The sequence below is a fragment of the Pleurodeles waltl genome, chromosome 7 (genome assembly GCF_031143425.1).
Source record: "Pleurodeles waltl isolate 20211129_DDA chromosome 7, aPleWal1.hap1.20221129, whole genome shotgun sequence".
Taxonomy (NCBI): Eukaryota; Metazoa; Chordata; class Amphibia; order Caudata; family Salamandridae; genus Pleurodeles; species Pleurodeles waltl.
The window spans coordinates 450,844,384-450,864,975 of record NC_090446.1 but is presented as its reverse complement, the minus strand read 5'-3'; the positions used below and the strand labels follow the sequence as shown (position 1 = coordinate 450,864,975).

Sequence of the window (20,592 nt, the reverse complement as noted above, 5' to 3'; positions counted from 1 at the left end):
TACTCTAATATTTAGCGCTATATCAATTTTGTGCGTTTTCTTCTGGCACTAGTTCGCTTGATTTCGATGAGCAAGTATACCAACAATAGAAGGCATATCTCACCTTGGCCGCTGCCTCATCTGGATCTCCTGGAATTCTCGTTCAAAGTGTCGGGGGCATCCTGAATAGGAGTATTGTCTGGAAAGCTTGGCAGTATTTAAAAGAAGTTGTTTTTTTCACCTGTGTTACAGGAGTAGTCATCCGAAAGAGTACCTGATACAGATGAATGAGTCACCCGATGATACACCTTCCTCCACTGAATTGAAAGGCAAATATATCACCAAGAGGATAAAGCAGATTTGCTATCTCGCCTTAGGTGTAATATGAACTTTCCTGGTTTGGAGAGGGCTGATAACTCGGATGAATCTCTGCTGAGGCAATTTCGAAAGCCTTCTAATGTCGGGTTGCTCATTCACTAGTTTGTATTGGATGCTGTTATACAAAAATGGAAGGATCCTGCTAAAATAATCTTAAGATTCATAGCCATACTTTACAATTGGAAAATATAGAGATGATGTTGCCAGGCAATGTTCATGTGGTTTCTGTTGTGGCAAGCCTTGTTGCCCGTTCGCCAGTGGTGGAGAAAATATATTAAATGCTTCATCAGATGAGAAAGTGGACTGTGCTGTGAAAAAGGTTTCCTTTGGAACTCCTGTTCCCTTAAGAGCTGAGATAAATGGGATCTGTAGGGCTCAATCTTTAATATCGGATTTCAAGGGAAGTACTTGGTCCAAGAGTCTCTGCATGATAGCTGTCCAGTTCAATCAATCAGGGATTTGTAAAGCGCACTACTCAACTGTGAGGGTCTCAAGGCACTGAGGAGGGAAGGGTGGAGAAGGCGGGGGAGGTGGTGCTCCTGCTTGAACATCCAGGTCTTGAGAAGCTTCCTGAATGTAAGGAGGTCTTTGGTCTGGTGCAGGTGGGTGGGAAGAGTGTTCCACGTTTTGGCAGTGAGGTGCGAGAATGATCTACCACCGGTTGTAGTTCTGCAGATGTGTGGGGCTGTTGCGAGGGTGAGGTCGGCGAAGCGGAGATGCCCGGTCTGGGTGTAGAAGGAGAGTCGTCTGTTGAGGTATTCTGGCCTGGTGCTGTGCAGTGCTTTGTGAGCGTGGGTGAAGAGTTTGAAGGTGATTCTCTTGTTGACTGGGAGCCAGTGCAGGTTTTTAAGGTGGTCTGTGATGTGGTGGGGGTTGTCCTGGATGAGGCGTGCTGAGGCGTTCTGGATGCGTTGCAGCCTCTTGTGGAGTTTGACCAAATTAAGTACTTTGGCAGAGAAGAACTTGTTGAAGTTTCAGACTATCAGGGGAATCAACAGTTTTGCAGTGTATACTCTCAGAAAGACGTTTCTGTCATCTCAAGATCTGACTCTATCCAGAGTGACTTTTCAGAACATCTGCAGGCCCTACCAGAATCTGTGACAAGGAGCATTTCCCTTCTTTGCAGATTCTGCTCCAGTTTCCCGTAAGGGAGCTCAGGGAGTGGATGCGTTGATGATGAGGTGACAAGATGTGTGCTCTACATCTTGCCTCAATTTCCTTATAGTCTGAAAGTTCTAGTGGTTCCATTTTGAAAGTTCCGGTGGTTTCATATTGGCTGCCAATGTGGTTTTCTCTGCTGTAGTCCCTGGCACTTCTGTCCCCTTCTGTATATCCGAGATCTCCTCTCCCTTTCTGACTCCATCCCACACTATCAATATGAAAGTTGAGAAGCACAACCTTTTAGCTAAAGGACTTTCTGCTTCTATGGGAGAATTATTATTTAGGTTTGTAGGAGGCCTTTTACACTAAAGTCTTACTCAAAACACTGGAAGTCTTTCAATACATAGTGTTCTTCTTAAAATAAATCAGCACAGGTTTGTGAATTCTCATATTACTACAATTCTTTTGAATGGTTTTCATTAAACCTTTTTATTTTAACTCTTGCGTTTCAGTGGTATACTGTTAAGGCCCGTTAGAGAATTTTCCAAACCTTGATCTGTGATACATTCTCTAGTTCCTTGACTCTTCAAATGCTTGTGATGGCTAGACCTGTGGAAGATTCTGTCTCCAGTTTGGGACCTTCCTACAGTGCTGAGGGCCTTTCCGTTTCATCCTTCTAAATCTTTGGAGAGTGTGATTTTGAAATGTCTACCTTTTTAAAGTCTTCTTAGTAGCTACCACTTCGTAGAATTAAGGAATTTGAGGCTCTTAGATGCTCTCCTCCTTACATTAGATTTATTGAAGATGTTGTGGTTTTAAAACCTGACTCTACATTTGTCCCTAACGTCAATTCTGTCTTTCGTAGATCTCAGGAAATCATTCTTCCTTCTTTCTTTCCTTCCCCTTCTGATGCAGTGGAACACACTAGGTGGTAAAATAGCTCTTTTGGTTTATGTTAACAGGTCTCAACGTTACAGAACACCTGATTACTTACCTGTCACTTTTTATCAGCATGGAAGGGGCAAGAAGGCTACCACTTTGACCCTCAGGAGATGGACCAAGTCTATTATTCTGCGGCTGTGAAAGATCAGCGCCTCTGGTCTTCCTTTCCTAGGGAGATCTGCAAAAGGGATGACCACTTCCTGGACATAATTGAAGGAGATATTGATTCAAGAAATCTGTAAGACAGCCCCCTGGGCATCTGAACATACATTCATGATGCATTACCGTCCTGATTCTGTCTCAGACTTTTAGTTGAAGATGTGGACAGGTCTATTGAGTTCAGCAGTATAGGCAGTAGTTGTGTGCGCTTGTTTGGTCTTTTTTGCTTGCATTGAAACTTGTTGTATTGCATAATCAAGACAATATTTTTTTTTGTGACTTGGTCAAAGGAGTTCAGCTTTGGTATAACTCATTTTGCAATGACTAGGATGATGGACACAGGGGTAACGCCTCATAACTTACTGTCAGTCTTCAATATTGCTAGTCCATCTTGCCCTCGTCAGTCGGAGCCCCTTTTATGGCTCGCTGGTTGGGCACGTGGGACAAACATTCAAGGATCCTCCCTGCTTTCTTCCTATCATTTTGTAAAGACTGTGGCAAGTATGGGATGGGTTATTGATAACGAACATTACTGGTGAGGAATCAGGGCATTTCTAATGCTATAATAGTGTATGTTCTTCTGTCTCTGGGTTTGTTGTTTTTGTAGTCTTGCATATTGACTGTGCAGTCTTTCTCTGTGTCTGGTAGGCTAATAGTTCACTCCTACCGTGTATGCTGGTGACAGCTTTTCCTTCTGTTCCCCTAGCACTGTCAGCTTACTCTTGCCCCTTCTTGTGAAGGTCTGTTAAGCTTCTATTTCTTTTCGATATTTACTAGACTTTATTTTATTGCCTTGCTTTTGGCTAATATGTGGTATATTTGTGTCTAGCTCAGCCGGTCCAGTATTTTGTCGGAGTAGTGCTGCTAAGTCAGATTTTGTTTATACGCCAGCTTTTTTTTTCTTACAGTTTTGTTAGCTATGTAGTTTTCTTTTCTGCACCGAATGACAACTCAATTTTTGCATCTCTTCTATTTATGCCTTTTTCACTTTATTGGTACTAGTTAGCTTTTTGTTCTGGCAGTCTTTGGATGTCTGTTTCTCTGATCTTCTTCTAGGGTTGCTAATACCTCAGTGAAATACTAGAAAAAGGGTATCATGTTTTTTGTAAAGTCTAGCCAGCATAATATTTCTGTATCTTCAACATTATTTTCTACTTGTTGCTGTCAGTTGAAGCTAAATTTGGATGCAGTACACATTTAACATCTTCATTGGCTACAGTGCTGCAAGTTTATTTGTTGCTCTGCCTAAGATTCTTTGAATATCTTATTTTTTTTCTGTTTATAGGACTGTGGACTTCATATTTCTTTAGCAATCATTGTTCTGCCTCCCTCTAGTGGTTATTCTCTTAGTTTTTTCAGCTTTTAGCTTCATTTTGTTTTCATTTGCAAATCTAGTTTTGTCTTAACTGGTGTCAGTTTTCTTTTTACTCTCGTATTCTGTGTTCCCGACAAGTACCTCTTACCTCCATGTCAGTGGCTTTACCATTCTTGTATTTAATTTGTGTAATCTGTAGCTTCAACATTTCTTCTGAGCTTGTTCCATATTGTATTGGTCATAATAATGACTTTTGTTTCCAGTTTAATTTTTTTTTCCTGCATGTTAACTATCATTCATTAGGTTGAGCTTAGCAGCACACAAGTGCTGCTTTTCCGATGTGTTATCAGATTTGTGGTCTTTAGCCACTCCCCTCTCATGCCCATCACTTTCATTTGTTCCTAGGCCTGCCTTTCAAAAATCCCTCTGTCATTGGTAAATGCTTCTGTTTGTCCTGTATTGAGGCGGTTTCGTTACGCCTTGCAGACTGACCCTGTTGCATGGATTATTGCACAATCAGCAATAACCTCTGCTGTGTGCGCACTCCTTTTTAGGTCAAGTGTAAGCGTTCACCCTAGTGTATATTTTTAGTATACTCCTTATGGCCTAGAGCCATCTCATTTGTTGGTTGCGGTGTCCTTTAAAAATTCTTGCTCGACAGTGGTCAGTTCTGCCCTTTTCTCCCTCCTTTTCCTGTTTGAGCAGTGACCAACTACTGTATTATTCCACTTTTGTTTCTTAATCTGTTGTTGTGAGGGACTATTTTTTGTTATTTCTTTGGTGCTCCTCTTTTCACTGTGGGTGTTTTAGGCTGGTAGCTGCCTTCGTTTTATTGCAGCATTCTGTTCCTCCTTTGTCGCTTACATTTGTTTTGGCTTTATTCCAGTGCTGTCCTCGTTTACCTCTGGCTCCTAAAATAAGCTTATTTTACAAAAGAAATACCCAGTTGTTCAGCTCACGAAAACCACAGTATGCCCTTTGCGGTAGAATGTAGCTAAATCTAGAAGCAATTATGTGAACCTTGCTTAGTGTTGCATCACATCTGGAGTCTGTCTCTCCAGGTCCCCTCCCTGTCGGCACTCACGTCATCGCACACAGGGCTTTGCTTATCTCTTTTATTGGGGCACAAATATTCTCAGGCTGCTCTGCTCTTTGAAATGCGAGGCAAAAATGCTTGCAAGACTTTTCATTCTGTGAAAATGAAAAGAAACTACTTTTCCAGCCTTATTTTCCAATTTCTGTTCAGAAGTGTACAGAACACGAGGTAGTGCAGTCATATCGTCTCTCCTCAAGGGCTTGTGATTTCTGATGTCAGTAGCCGCCAGTGACCACCAAAACATAGCAGGAAATAAAAGACAAAATTATGAGACTGGGTTGACCAATTTATGTGGCAAGAAAAGCCCAGTTCTGAATTTACAATGCCAGTCTGCTCTCTCTGCTGTGAATAGCGTAACCATGGCCTCAGTATATGTACCCTTATCAGCCACATGGTGCCCAAGGAAGATTAAATTCCACAACAGAGCACAATAATGAGCATTCATTCCACAAATACTCAGAGGCTAGGATGCAGCGTGAGTCCTAGAAGTAATGGTTGTAAGTTTGCAAGATTTGTGTGCTCACACAGACGTTTAATTTAGTTCAAGTCATGTATTACTAACAAGCTACACTGTAATAAAAAAAATAACAAGTAAAACGGAGAAGCAGTTGGGTGAAGATGCTTGGTTCTGGCATTTAAAATGTAGCGCCTGAGGCCTAACCTTGCTTTAAAAAGCCTGTCTATGGTCTTCAAGCTTCCCAGTTATCTAACATTATGTGCAGAATATAGACAGTTGACAGAGGAGTCTTTGCTGTCTGTAGTTTGTATATCTTAAGTGGGCCAGGGAAGGGAATAAGGAGTTAGCATTTTGCTGCCTGCAACACAGCACATTACACTGGCATGTCCTGGTCCCAGAATGTGTGCTATTCAAGTCAAGGCTTGTTTTCAGAAAATAAAGAAACCCACCTTGGACGTATAATACGTGAGAGAGAGGATTTTATCCATATTCTGTATCTAGGTGAGCATTCATGTTTACATTAAGATTTTAATCTTTTAAATTGTGCAGTCTGACCTTTTTTTACTCCATTCATACTCAACTTCCTTTCTCTGACTTATGGTGAGGATTATTCTAAGTGTCACACCTTTTGGTTCCCTCTTTGTTTGTCTCTACTGCGCTTATAATACAGTATTTTCACGTGTTAACCGTAGTGAGAGATGCTGACTTGGTCCTTGTAACAGAAATGTAGTATGTTGAAGCTTCTTACCAGAAATCGTTATACGATCATCCCTAATTTCAGAATAAGTGAATGATTTGATTTGGTTTTTATATTTTCTTGTAAGAGGTTGATTTAAGGTCAAAGTATACTACCTGGCGTTTGTAGGAAAGTGCCCCTTTTGGCATGATTATCTCTCCCCACTTTTTGCCTGATATTGATGCAGACTTGACTGAGAGTGTGCTGGGATCCTGCAAACTAGGCCCCAGCACCAGTGTTCTTTCCCTAAACTGTACCATTGTTCCCACAATTGGCACACAGCTAAGTCCCTTATGCAAGGTACCAGTGGTACCAAGGGCACTGTGACAAGGGAGGGTCCCTAAGGACTACAGCATGTATTGTGCCACCCTAAGGGACCTCTCACCAAGCACATGCACACTGCCATTGCAGATTTTGTGTGCTGGTGAGGAGAAAAAGGTAAAGTCGACATGGCATCCCTCTCGGGGTGCCATGCCCACTAACCACTGCCTGTGGTATAGGTAAGTCACCCCTCTGACAGGCCTTACAGCCGGGTGCACTATACTACAGGTGAGGGCATAGTTGCATTAGCAACATGCCCCTACAGTGCCTAAGTCCATTCTTAGACATTGTAAGCACAGTGTGGCCATATTAAGTTCATGGGCTGGGAGTTTGTCATTACGAACTCCACAGCTCCATGATGGCTTCACTGAAAGTTGGGAAGTTTGATACCAAACTTCTCAGCACAATAAACCCACACTGATGCCAGTGTTAGATTTATTGTACAACGTACCCAGAGGGTATCTTGAGATGCCACCTGTACTTTAAACAACCCTTTAGTGTAAGGCTGACCAGTCTGTGCCATTCTGCCACTAAAAGCCAAGTTTCTGACCCCATGGGGGGAGAGCCTTTGTGCTCTCTGGAGTCAGAAACAAAGCTTGCCCCCTCCAGGAACTGCAACATTTGGTGGTGAGCCACAAAGGCTCAGGTCTCCTGTTACAGTGCCCCAGGGCACTCCAGCTAGTAGAGATGCCTCCACCCCCCCCCCCCCCCCCCCCAACAAAGCCCCACTTTTGGCGGCAAGCCCGGCTGGAAAATTAGGTAAAACCACTTCAGCTAGGACCACCCCTAAGGTGTTCAGATCTGATGTGACCCCCCGCAGAATCCTCCATCTTGGTTTGGAGGACAGTGACCAATAGGGTTAGGAATGTGCCCCCCCCCTCCCCAAACGGAGTGGACACAGGAAGTGTGTAGCCACCCTCAGGGCCAGGAGCCATTGACTACTGCCCTCTGACCCCTGCAAAGCCCCTGAATCTAGGATTTAAGGGCACCCCTGAACCTAGCTCACCAGATTGCTGGTGACCTCAAGAAGAAAGAAGCAAGAAGAATGACTGCTAAGCCGACACCAGAAGAGAAGACTCCAGGCACCCACTGACTTAGCCCCATTTCTACCGGCCTGTCTGCAGCTTCAGATTCCTGCACCAAAAAGGCGAAAAGGTGACACATCCTGCAAGGCCAGCGACCTCTACAAACCCCCTGAGGACTGCCTGCCAAGCAGAGGACCAAGAACTCCCAAGGACAGTGGCCCTTTCCACAAGAAACTCCCAAAAGGACTCGAGAACCATCGCAGATCCGCAAGCCCTGCCCACTCTGCGCCCGTCGCCCAAATCCCGTGTCCAGGTGGTCCACCAGTCCTGAGCAGGTCCCAGGTGATCCTGACCTTGTGTCCACCCTGGGTTGACCCCTCCTGGCCAACATGACGACACCTGCAGCCTGAAACCAGAGGACCCCCTGACAGCGACCAGATCCAATGAAGATTCCCGATGCCTAAAGGTACCCATGTACCTGCAGCCCCCAGGCCTTGGGGAATCCGAACAAAGGTCCAGCAACGTTCAGTGGGCGGCCCTCCTCCTTGTCCAGCCTGTGGTTTGCACTTTTGGGGTCAGCCTAAACTTCGACCTTTGGACCTCCTGAGTCTCCTATGTTTTCATTTGTTGGCCGGTGCGCTCGAGGAGGGCTAACCGCCAGAAAAGGCATGACGTATGCATGCCTTCCACTAATGAAAGAAGGCAAGCCCACAAACCAAACAAACTCATTAGTGTGCGATGGGCGTGGTTACAAGCCCATAGAGATTGAAGCAGGGGCAGAGCGTTTTGTGCTTAACCCTAAAAATATTAACAACTTCATTCCATATTGAGGACATGCAATCTCCGTCTCAGTACAGTGGTGACAAACAAATGTTTCTAATTGCTATACACAGTTAATCCTAGCCATTAATAATCCTATAAGCAATCAATGTTTGCCAGGTGTATTAGTGGAAAACAGTTATGTTTCAGAAAGTAATCAAATTTATAGAACGTATTGAGTTTACAAACCCCCGGGAAGTCTCCCATAGTATCCTCAAAGGGGAATTTATTAGAGAATGCATATACATATATATTATTGAAAGAAAAAAAACAAAGGTTACAGGGGCGGTATAGTTAGGTTCTGAATTTACTCGTACAAAACAATAGAAATTCAGCATTTATAGTTAGAGTTCTTTCAAGTAACTATAACTTGCGCCCTAAGATAGCTATAACTCGCACCCTTGCCAGTTGCAGTTTTCTTACCAATAGTTTTATTGCAAATGTTGCAGAGATAATATCAAAGATGCCATAGAAGATGTCATCAATGATATTTGTGGAGTAACTAGCTGTGCATGGTGAAGGTGTGAGTTATAGTTACTTGAAAGAACTATAACTGTTGAATTTCTATGGTTTTGCATGAGTAAATTCAGAACCTAACTATAAAACCCCTGTAACCGTTGCCTTTTTCAGTGAATATCTATGTTTTTTTTAAAGGCAGAGTAATTTTAGATTTCTATACGTTAATCCTATAACTATCCAACCCTGCGCCACGCACGGCCTTTGTTTCTCTCAGTGGATCTGTGGGTGCGTGAGTGTCTGAGTGGGTCTGGAAGTAGGGATGTGAGTCTGAGTGGGTGCATGAGTGTTTGAGAGGGTGTGTGAGTGGGCGCATTAGTCTGAATTAGTGTATGAATGAGTCTGTTTTTTCTTCTACATTTTTTCACATTAAATAAGTTGCAATCATTCTTGAAAACTAGCAAATTTTCATGAGTATCGCACATGGGGACGCAAAATTACTTTAAACCCATAATTTGCCCCTAAAATACACCTATATCACTCCGTGGGGTCAGAAAACCTACATCCTGACCCCTTATGCCACTTTAAATTAGGATTTTCCCTCCTGGGGACCATGTCTCATTTAATAAAATGGCAGACACAACTTTGTCAGGTTGCAGTCAGCCAATTACAGCGATTCTTTTTGCACACAAATGTGCAAAAATGTATGTATTTCTCCGAAATATTCATGAAATAATCGCAAAGTCGTCGTAGCCAGAGATATACAAATTTGAATTTCCCTAAATTTCTAAAATTACTGAACAGAGTTTGGATTTACACCTAATAAGCGAAAACACAGTGTGTACCAAAAGCTAGCTTTCTGCCAGATTTGGTGTAATTCCATCCAGAGGTTTGGGCTGTAGTCGTGTTCAAAGGTCCTATGGGAATTAACATGGAAAACACAACTTTATATTTTTTCCCCCACCCCCTTTTGTTTTTTTTACTTGACTCCTGCTTGACGGATCACACCGAAACTTTCTGTGCGCAACAAGAGTCACTGCACACTTGAAAAAAAAAAAAATCTGGAATATTTGTCAGACAGTGCCAAAGATATAGGTTTGAAAATGAAAAGTTTAACAATATGAGTGAAAGTATAATGCTCCCAGAATGCTAGCTGATTAGATGCAAAAGCTTGTAAGCAAGAGTGTTTCTTTGATTTCAAAAGAAAATGGTTGGGGGAAAAAATGTAAGTTGGTTAAAAAAAACTTTTTTTGCTACTATGAAATTTTAGGTGCCATTTCTTTGAGGCCTCATTTAGTAAAATGTTGGTGCATGCTAGTATTTCCAAAAACTATTCTTAATGAAAAATCAGTGCAACTATTTTCAACAAGATTATGGGACACACAAAAATAAATAAGCACTGGTAAAGATAACCTATCTGACATTTTTTGTGAGTCTTTTGGTTTTGTCCATGTGTGTCTTGTTTTGACATTGCTTTTGTAACACTTTATTGTTGTGGGAGCTGCCAGGCCCCTCACTATTGTAACAAGCACTGGCAAAAATAAAAAAATAAAATTTTTGGTCTCAAAAAGCACACATTGCCACCAGTAGTGTAAAAAAGGGGCCTGCAGACCCCCTCCAAGCCCGCCCCCCCAACAGCACAGTACCTGCACTGAGTGAGTTTGGATGGGGAAGGAGGGGACCTCCATGTTCTTTGCAGGGGCCCCCCTCCAGTTTCATTGCACCAATGATTGCCACAGTAGATTCTGGAACTGAACAAAACTAATTTGTGTGTCAATATGCTCCTTGTGGAATAACAGAATGCGATCACTCACAGTAAAGACACCCGATAGAAAGAGAAATAGAAGTTAAATAAAAATAAAAGGTCTTTGTTAACACCAGACCTAATTAGGGACCTAATTCATAAAGTCACAAAAGTGCACCCATGATATATGTCTTTGAATTAGTGGCTTACATGAATTCACAAGAACTTACAGAAATAGACCGGGAAATCGTACGCCTAGAAAATATTTGTGGACAGTTTTTTAGCAGGAGCAAATATGCATGTGTAGATTTTCTCATGTGAAAATCTTTTGAGCGTTTACAAGTTCACTTTCCCTCCAACCAATTTTTACCCCAATCATGGAAGAAGTTCTACTTCTGGCATTGTCAGAAGTAAATTAAAAATCCTTAAGAAACGCAAGTTAGTAGGTTTTCAGACTCGTAGGCATTCCAACCCTGGAACTACTGCTTACTGCTTCCTCCAGCCCCAGTTTGTAGTTGTGCGGAAGGGTGGGAAAATAAGGACATTGCTATAGCAGGGATTGAAATTGCAAGTATTCAAGCCCTTCCATAGTAGTGGCCCTGGCACAATCAGAGAGGCTATTATCAGAGCTCTTTAATAATGAGATTGCTGCCATAATTTGTTGCCGCCCTACATGGCACCAAAGGGACAAGTAGAATTTTTTTTTTTTTTAACAGGACAAGTAGATTTAAGAAGCAATCTGTCCCTTGGACAAGTAGATACTTTAATAAACTCCACACCCCTGAGTCCGCTATAGCTTTCAAGGTAAGGAAAGCTTGTGTTACTCCAGCCACATGCAATATCTCTCTTAGTGTCTACTATGTCTGTGTGTTGTGTAAGAATGCCTTTACATATTTGTGATCTTCTATGTCTAGTAAGATTGAAAGACCCCAAGTTGTAGATACAGCCAAGTTGTGTGGATAAAGCAACCGTCTTAGACCCTGCACCTTAAGCACATTGGTGAGGAGTTTTGCTTAAAGCTTCAGAGTTCCTTGCACATCAGATATGTACAACAAAGAGATAAGTACAATGACGATTTCCAATGCAAGATTTTGAAGCACAAAGGTGCAAGAATGCTTGGGCATTAGATATAAGTGTAGGTGTATATAGTACGATTGGTATGGGCAGTGTTTTGATGTTGTGCATTTATGACATAATCTACTTTAACTGTGTGTTACTGCAAGCATGCAGCCGCCCCTACACAAGTGGGACACAGGTGTAGCATAGATGCAGTTTTACAAATGGGTACCTGTTATCTGTGGAGTGTGCTGCATCATGGAGTTGAAACCACAATGAATATGTGGCCTTGGAAGGTGCTCAGGGCTGAAGGATGCTACCCTCAAGAAGTGTAATCTTGCCTCAACTATAGTATGTAGTGTGTAGTTTATCGGAGCTGCAAGAGGAGCAACCCATAGGAATGTGCATTATGATACTCACTGTGGTATATTTTGTGAGAAGACTACCCAGGGGTGGTTAGGAGAAACCCATAAAAAAGGGCATTACTGGAAGTTTGTTATTCCATAAGTAATTTTCTTACAGAGTCCAACAAAACATAATCAGAGTATTGAGCCCAGGTTTGGACGTTCTGAAAGAGTTCTGTTAATTCTGTTCAACAACCATTTTGTAGACTGGAATGGTACCACCTACATGATACACAAATGTAGCTTCAATCCCCAGATACACTAGCTGGTTTACAAGCCTGTCCGTTTATGGTTTAAATCATAAAGGAAAAGGGCCTCATTCATATCTGAGTGATTTTTGAGGAATTTATAGTTCATTGTCTTGATTGCAAAATGTAAATTTTTTTAGGTTTAACATGCACAGCACTTGCACTGTGCTTGTGAAGTCTTATGTTACGAACAAGAATCCTTAAAGGGACTCAGAACTTGTCCCTACTTCACCCCTTACATACTTGAACTTCCAGTTTGTTCATTCACACGTCGCTCCAATGCATTAGAGTTAACATACTATAAAATTCACGACATGAAAACTTGCCATACAGTGCTTTGCAGGGCATTACTTTTACAAAACTTGTTTCTCATAACTCAGCCTGTGGTGGCCCTAGGACAACGGGACCACCTTCAAAACGTGCACCAAAACATGGTTTCTATCTAGATCATCTCTATGTCCCCACACTAGGTTAGTGGGGACCTCAAAATAATAACCCCTCACATTATTCAGTGTCTTTTTTAAGCTCTCTTATTGGTGGAAGTTTTGTTTTACAGCTGGGAGTAGTTTGTGTTTTAAGGGCCTTGTTTGAAAGAATATTCCAGTAGGTCTGCTAGCCCTTTAGTTATATGCTTGGCCACTAGAATTATGTAGTCCAGTTATGCATTTATAAAACCAATAGCTCTAACTCAAGCAAATGCGAGACCATTTGCATTGTAAATGCTTGTTTTTGGGTGTTACTAGCTTAGGTTTTAATTGTAATTATAGCAACTCTTGGCCTGTATTTATTGTGCAGATGGATTCTCACTTACTTTTACAGCTTAGTTTTTCTTTTTTCGTTTCCATTGGTTTTAACTGCTTAGTATTTCTAATAAGTCTGGCATCTTGTATTGTGTTTATATTATGTTGCCAGCTCCATTGTAAAGGATCAATGTTTGTTTTCTCAGCTTGTTCAGAGCTTAATCCCACCATGTCATGAATGAGCTTGACGCCTGTGGTTGTGCTAGGTTTGTCATAACTGATTGACAACGCTGGGTTAGCTCAACCAGGCTAAACGTCTGGTGCCGGCCTAGCAACATTGCCACTTCTGTTCGAGTCAAGCTCTGCTAAAATGTTGTTTGCTTGGCTTCATGCCTGTTTAGACATGCTTTGAATTTCCCTTACTTACTATCCTCTGTTTTGTTTTGCAGTAGAGTGCTGCTGCCCATTTCAGTGGAGGAGGTGAGTATGTTTAACTGTTTCATGATTACAGTTCAGATTTTTGTAAATTGTATGTTTTGCATAGTGAGTTTGTATAGCAAAGCAAAATGAGTCCATCAGAAGCACTACATCTCTCCATCTAAATAAGCTTCCTTCTCTTTGCTTCAACCTTTGCCCTCACTATATGTGTGCTTGCTTTTTTTTTGTTCTTCAAACCGCTTCCCTGTTGGAACATGCAGGTATTCAGCAATCTGGTATCCCTCAGCCGTCTGGTTTTCAGACTTCCAACACAAACAGTTGTAGTAGTACCTTCAAACAAGGAAACCAGGAACTTTGTTTTACTCTGATTGCTGTCTTAGGCAGCAGGGGACATTAACCTATCAAGATTCGCTCCAGGAGAGCTGAGTTTTTGAAGGCTTAAAGAGTGCTTGCAGCGCAGAATCCCAGCAAACAAATGAAGTCATCTAACATGTTATTCCTAGAAATTAAACATTACACAGAGTATAAAAGTCTTTTGAGGTAAATATGTACACATTTCAGTGGGAATGCATAGTACATAACACATTAAAAATTAGAAAGGAAATTAGATGTTCCTTTCTTGGTAGTTATGCAAGAAAGATGTCTAGGAAAGGCGTCTTGTTTATTGGTATTCTTTTTAAAGCACAAACAGTGGGGGGTTATGTAGAAATCAGTCATTTGTGTGTAAGCAAATGAAGGTACCCTTCTTTTGTATTGCAGTTCATCATTTGGGATTTCTTGCAGGAAAGGGAAGGCAAAGGTGTTGTGTAAGGAAATGCCTCCTTGGCATGGTTACCCCCTGACTTTTTGCCTTTGCTGATGCTAAGTTTTGATTTGAAAGTGTGCTGAGGCCTGCTAACCAGGCCCCAGCACCAGTGTTCTTTCCCTAACCTGTACTTTTGTTTCCACAATTGGCACACCCTGGCATCCAGGTAAGTCCCTTGTAACTGGTACCCCTGGTACCAAGGGCCCTGATGCCAGGGAAGGTCTCTAAGGGATGCAGCATGTCTTATGCCACCCTGGGAACCCCTCACTCAGCACAGACACACTGCTTGCCAGCTTGTGTGTGCTAGTGAGGACAAAACAAGTAAGTCGACATGGCACTCCCCTCCGGGTGCCATGCCAACCTCACACTGCCTATGCAGTATAGATAAGTCACCCCTCTAGCAGGCCTTACAGCCCTAAGGCAGGGTGCACTATACCATAGGTGAGGGCACCAGTGCATGAGCACTGTGCCCCTACAGTGTCTAAGCAAAACCTTAGACATTGTAAGTGCAGGGTAGCCATAAGAGTATATGGTCTGGGAGTCTGTCATGCACGAACTCCACAGCACCATAATGGCTACACTGAAAACTGTGAAGTTTGGTATCAAACTTCTCAGCACAATAAATGCACACTGATGCCAGTGTACATTTTATTGTAACATACACCCCAGAGGGCACCTTAGAGGTGCCCCCTGAAACCTTAACTGACTACCCGTGTAGGCTGACTGGTTTTAGCAGCCTGCCACACACCAGACATGTTGCTGGCCACATGGGGAGAGTGCCTTTGTCACTCTGTGGCTAGTAACAAAGCCTGTACTGGGTGGAGGTGCCCCAGGGCACTCCAGCTAGTGGAGTTGCCCGCCCCCTCCGGCCACGGCCCCACTTTTGGCGGCAAGGCCGGAGGAGATAATGAGAAAAACAAGGAGGAGTCACTGGCCAGTCAGGACAGCCCCTAAGGTGTCCTGAGCTGAGGTGACTCTGACTTTTAGAAATCCTCCATCTTGCAGATGGAGGATTCCCCCAATAGGGATAGGAATGTGCCCCCCTCCCCTCGGGAGGAGGCACAAAGAGGGTGTACCCACCCTCAGGGCTAGTAGCCATTGGCTACTAACCCCCCAGACCTAAAAACACCCTTAAATTTAGTATTTAAGGGCTCCCCAGAACCTAGGAACTCAGATTCCTGCAACCTAAGAAGAAGAGGACTGCTAAGCAGAAAAACCCTGCAGAGAAGACACCAACTGCTTTGGCCCCAGCTCTACCGGCCTGTCTCCCCACTTCTAAAGACACTGCTCCAGCGACGCTCTCCCCAGGGACCAGCGACCTCTGAAGCCTCAGAGTACTGCCCTGCATCTAGAAGGACTAAGAACTCCCGAGGACAGCGGCTCTGTTCACCCAAGACTGCGACTTTGCTACAAAGAAGCAACTTTGAAACAACTTGCGTTTCCCGCCGGAAGCGTGAGACTCGACACTCTGCACCCGACGCCCCCGGCTCGACTTGTGGAGAACAAACACTTCAGGGAGGACTCCCCGGCGACTGCAAGACCGTGAGTTGCCCCCACAGCGACGCCTGCAGAGGGAATCCAGAGGCTCCCCCTGACTGCAACTGCCTGCTTCACAGAACCTGACGCCTGGTAGGGACACTGCACCCGCAGCCCCCAGGACCTGAAGGATCTGAACTCCAGTGCAGGAGTGACCCCCAGGAGGCCCTCTCCCTTGCCCAGGTGGTGGCTACCCCGAGGAGCCCCCCCCCCCGCCCCCCCTTGCCTGCCTGCATTGCTGAAGAGACCCCTTGGTCTCCCATTGATTTCAATTACAAACCCGACGCTTGTTTGCACACTGCACCCGGCCGCCCCCATGCCGCTGAGGGTGTATTTTCTGTGTGGACTTGTGTCCCCCCCCCCCCCCCCCCCCCTCCCCCCTGCCCCGGTGCCCTAGAAAATCCCCCTGGTCTGCCCTCTAAAGACGCGGGTACTTACCTGCTGGTAGACTGGAACCGGGGCACCCCTTCTCCATTGAAGCCTATGCGTTTTGGGCACCACTTTGACCTCTGCACCTGACCGGCCATGAGCTGCTGGTGTGGTAACTTTGGGGTTGCTCTGAACCCCAAACAGTGGGCTACCTTGGACCCAAACTTGAACCCCGTAGGTGGTTTACTTACCTGCAAAAACTAACAAACTCCTACTCCCCCCAGGAACTGTTGAAAATTGCACTGTCTAGTTTTAAAATAGCTATATGTGATTTATGTGAAAACTGTATATGCTATTTTGCTAATTCAAAGTTCCTAAAGTACCTACCTGCAATACCTTTCATTTGAAGTATTACATGTGAATCTTGAACCTGTGGTTCTTAAAATAAACTAAGAACAGATATTTTTCTATACAAAAACCTATTGGCCTGGAATTGTCTCTGAGTGTGTGTTTCTCATTTATTGCCTGTGGGTGTACAACAAATGCTTAACACTACTCCTTTGATAAGCCTACTGCTCGACCACACTACCACAAAATAGAGCATTAGTATTATCTCTTTTTGCCACTATCTTACCTCTAAGGGGAACCCTTGGACTCTGTGCATACTATTCCTTACTTTGAAATAGTGCATACAGAGCCAACTTCTACATGTTGTTTTGTAAATGCTGATTGTCATGCTACTTCAAAGAAGTCTGTGCCCCCTATGGACAGTTGCGCAATCCTTGTGGCAATATATCAATATAAATCAATAAAGGCTTCACCATAGCAAGCTCACTTAATTGCTTTATGTATCTTCTTTGGCAGCCTAGGACGTTGTGATCTGGCTTGCCAAATATTGTGGCCTCAAAACAAAAAATTACAACCTAAAAAATATATATTTGTGGCATTTTTTTATGGCAGCTGTAGGAAAGTACTATCTTTCTAGAATAGTTACCCTCACTTTTTTCCTATCATTGTGTTTAGACTGTAATTCACCGGGGTTCTGCTAACCAGGACCCTAGTGTATGTGCTCTCTCCTCTAAACATGGTTACTGGTAAACCTTTTACACGCACAATTGGCATACTGGTGTACCAATGTAAGTCTCTAGTAAATGGTACTTGGGTAACCAGGGCCTTGCGACACCAGGGGACCACCATGGGCTGCTGCATGTATTATGCCACCCATGGGGGCCCATGCAAATTGTGTCTGCAGGCCTGCCATTGCAGCCTGGAGAAATGATGCTTGCACCTTTCACTTTTGATACGAGGCTTACCTTATATCTGGGTCACTGCACTTAGACACTGTAAGTCACCCCTTGGGTAGGCCGTTCAGCCCAAGGGCAGGGTGCATGTCCATAAGTATCAGGGTACCCTTGCATGAGCAGGTTACCCCTACAAACCCCAGACTCCATTCCCTGAGCTTTGTAAGTGTGAGAAGCCATCTTAAGGTATGTAGTGGACACTGGTCAACATGTGTGGTCCAACTACAAAATGGCTTCTTCAAAACTATGCATGTTTGGTATCAAACATGATGGAATCCTGCAACTACACTGATTCCAGTGCTAGTTGCATGACCCCCTGTACTCCAGGGGTTTCTTGGAGGATCAAGTTCTGCCAGTGCAGCCTTACGGGGTCTGGCTGCCAGCCCAGGCCGCTTCCGACCTCAGACACTGTTCTGCCTAACTGCTGGTGAGCCTGGCTCAGGCAGAGGATGGCAGAACAAAGGATTTACTGCAAGGGAGCGGTATGACCCCATCCCCCTGTATAAGTGTCTAAGAGATGGGGTGAGGTGGCCACTGAGCACCACCAGACTGCTTTGAAGGGCACATTTGTTGTCATCCTTGCATAATCTGGTTTACACCAGTTCAGGAACCCCCGGTTCCCACTCTGGCGCTTAACTGCACAAAGGACAGGGGAGTGACCACCCACCTGTCTATCTCCTCCCCTAGGGAGGTGTACAGAGCTCTGCCAGGTGGCCAATTGAGTCTTCAATCTTGAAAATAAGATGTGCAGAGGCCCCTGGGAGGATCTGGCTGGTTAGGCAAGGTAGATGTCGTCCCGGACCAACCCCCTTTTAGGTTACTTAAGGGCTCCCCCGAGGGTGGGTCCTCAGATTCATCGAGGAAGACTCTACGAGGAATTCTCCGCAAGACATCTTCTGCTCCTGGTCTCTGGAACCACTGGTGGTCTGCGTTGGAGCCGAAATAGGTCTGCTTTTAGTGAGAAGACTCCCATTGCTACATTTTCTTTCAAACACAGGACCCACCAGCCCCACCCGCAACCACTGCACCCAGTGGTTCCTGATCCCAGCCGACCCTGACCAACTGGACCACCCTTTCCAGGGACAGCACTACGGATCATGAAGACCGTCCACTCTGGAGCCCCCTCATGCCCCTGCCGCCACCACCACATCTTTAACCAAGCCAGTGACACCATTGTGCCCGAGCTCTGCTGCACCATCAACTGCTTTATAGAGACCGCCACCTTCCATGAAGACTGGAAGCACGCAGAGGTCAACCCCATGCTGATTGAACCCTCCGCAGGCCCGAAGGACCTCACGAACTACAAACCCATCTCTCTGCTTCCCTTCCTGGCCAAAGTCATCGAGCAAGCCATCAACGCCCGACTCACCGAATTCGTCAAGATGTACTACATCCTGGCCCCCTCCTAACCCCGCTTTAGAAGCGACCACAGCACTAAGACTGCTCTCCTAGACAATCCTAGGCATCCACTGACTTCAGTGAGAGTTCCTTCTCCTGTGCATCAGGATACCCTGGTGTAGGTACTCCTGTCTTCTGGGTATCCTTGGGTGGGGAACACTCCCCAACCTCCCTCTTGCCTGTTGGTTTCCTTGAGGTCCACTGGGAAGGGCCCTGAAACATAAACTCCAACCACTACTTCCCTGTATTATTCTATGGTACAACTGGGTAGGTAACCACTCTGCACCTGGTCGCTGGGGACTCTACCATAGTTACCTCTGTTTTTTTCATCTGCCCCTTGCTAATTACCACACATCTTGGTTGGATACACTATTTCGCATTCCACTTACTTAGCATCTGGTCTCCCTACCCCCAATAGGGCCCAGTATATTTTATACTATTTCTTATTTCTACTAGTTATTTTGTGTATGTATTGTGTGTAGATATCTCCAAAGGAGATATACCAATGCTAGTCTAGTAGTAATGCTGTAATAAAGAATATTTTTTTTCCAACACTTGTGTGGTTCTTCCTTGTGAGTGAGTTACTCTCTGACTACTGTGGTATTGCAAGTGATTTACATTCCTCCTGGATAAGCTTTAGCTTCTTGCCTCAGCTAACTCTAGAGAGCTTTTGCTATTTGGACACAGATTCGCTATCACTAAGGTTTAAGTGGACTCAGTATACCTTTGCTTTGGGGGAGGTGCACAAAACAGGTGCTGTGAATAGAGGCAAAAGGGCAAGCAATGTTGTGTGGCGGGGAGCAGGGAAAAAGTGGCCAAAAGAGAGGTGTCAGAAAAACGGATGCTTCTGGAAGATAGGATGCTGGTGACAAATGGCACAGTGTTAGAATGGGTAAGCACAAAAAGAGTTACCTTATGGAGTGGGCATGTAAACAGGTAGAAGTAATACTTTATTGTTTAGTTAATTAAAACCATCACAAACGGTTAAAATATATTAAAAAATTATATTGTAAGTGAAACGGAGGGAGGAGAAGACATCAAGGCAGCAGCTGAGCCATTAGAGGGCGCTTTGCTTCCCTACAGTGAGACCAGTAAAGTAAGTGGGAACACTGACTTACTGATTACATCTCTGTAACCAGTGACACCTTCAGCCAAGGCCAAGGTTGTAGATGCTTAAAGGTTTTTTTTATTTTTTATATACTTTAAGTCATCGCAAAGGAGACTGATAAACATAAGTTGGGCATGATGTAATGACCCCATCACTAAATTAATAACCATACTAAAGCCCCATTCTTATCTACCTTTTGAGTCTTGGTCTTTATTTTGTGAAGCCAGATGAGGACTTTGTCACTCAGGGACTTTAGAAATAATCACTCGATGCTTGCTGTTGTCTTTTGTTTGTGCTTGCTTTGTCTTGTTTGGCGGATAGGAGTGCCTGGTTACAGTTCAAATGCTGTCCAGGCCACAAAGCCTGTTTCTGAAATCATCACAGAAACAAACACTCAGCCATCCATCAATAATATATCTGTGTAGGTACACCTCTTGCAGTATCTCTGCCAGTCTATCGTAACCCTTGTCTGGAATTCCCTAGCTATTTTCATGATGGTGTCTCCGTTCTGGATTTCAATCACCGGTGGATGTTGTGCACCATTCCAAGGTCTTGGTACAACATCCATTTTAGCATGTTCTCTTTCCTCTTTTCGCTCCCTCCATGAACATTTAAATACTTCATGCATCCTTCTGTAAGCACTCGCATTTTGTAGTCTTAC

The 20,592-nt window shown here is 44.1% G+C and overlaps 1 protein-coding gene across 1 annotated transcript in view; it reads left to right on the top strand.

Annotated features, from left to right (window-relative positions):
* Nucleotides 1-20,592, top strand: part of LOC138304170 (phosphatidylinositol transfer protein beta isoform-like) — a 70,103-nt gene that overhangs the window by 1,266 nt on the left and 48,245 nt on the right. Inside the window, exon 2 of the mRNA XM_069244000.1 lies at nucleotides 13,426-13,456. Coding sequence (XP_069100101.1) covers nucleotides 13,426-13,456 — 31 coding nt within the window. The remainder of the gene's footprint in view (nucleotides 1-13,425; nucleotides 13,457-20,592) is intronic.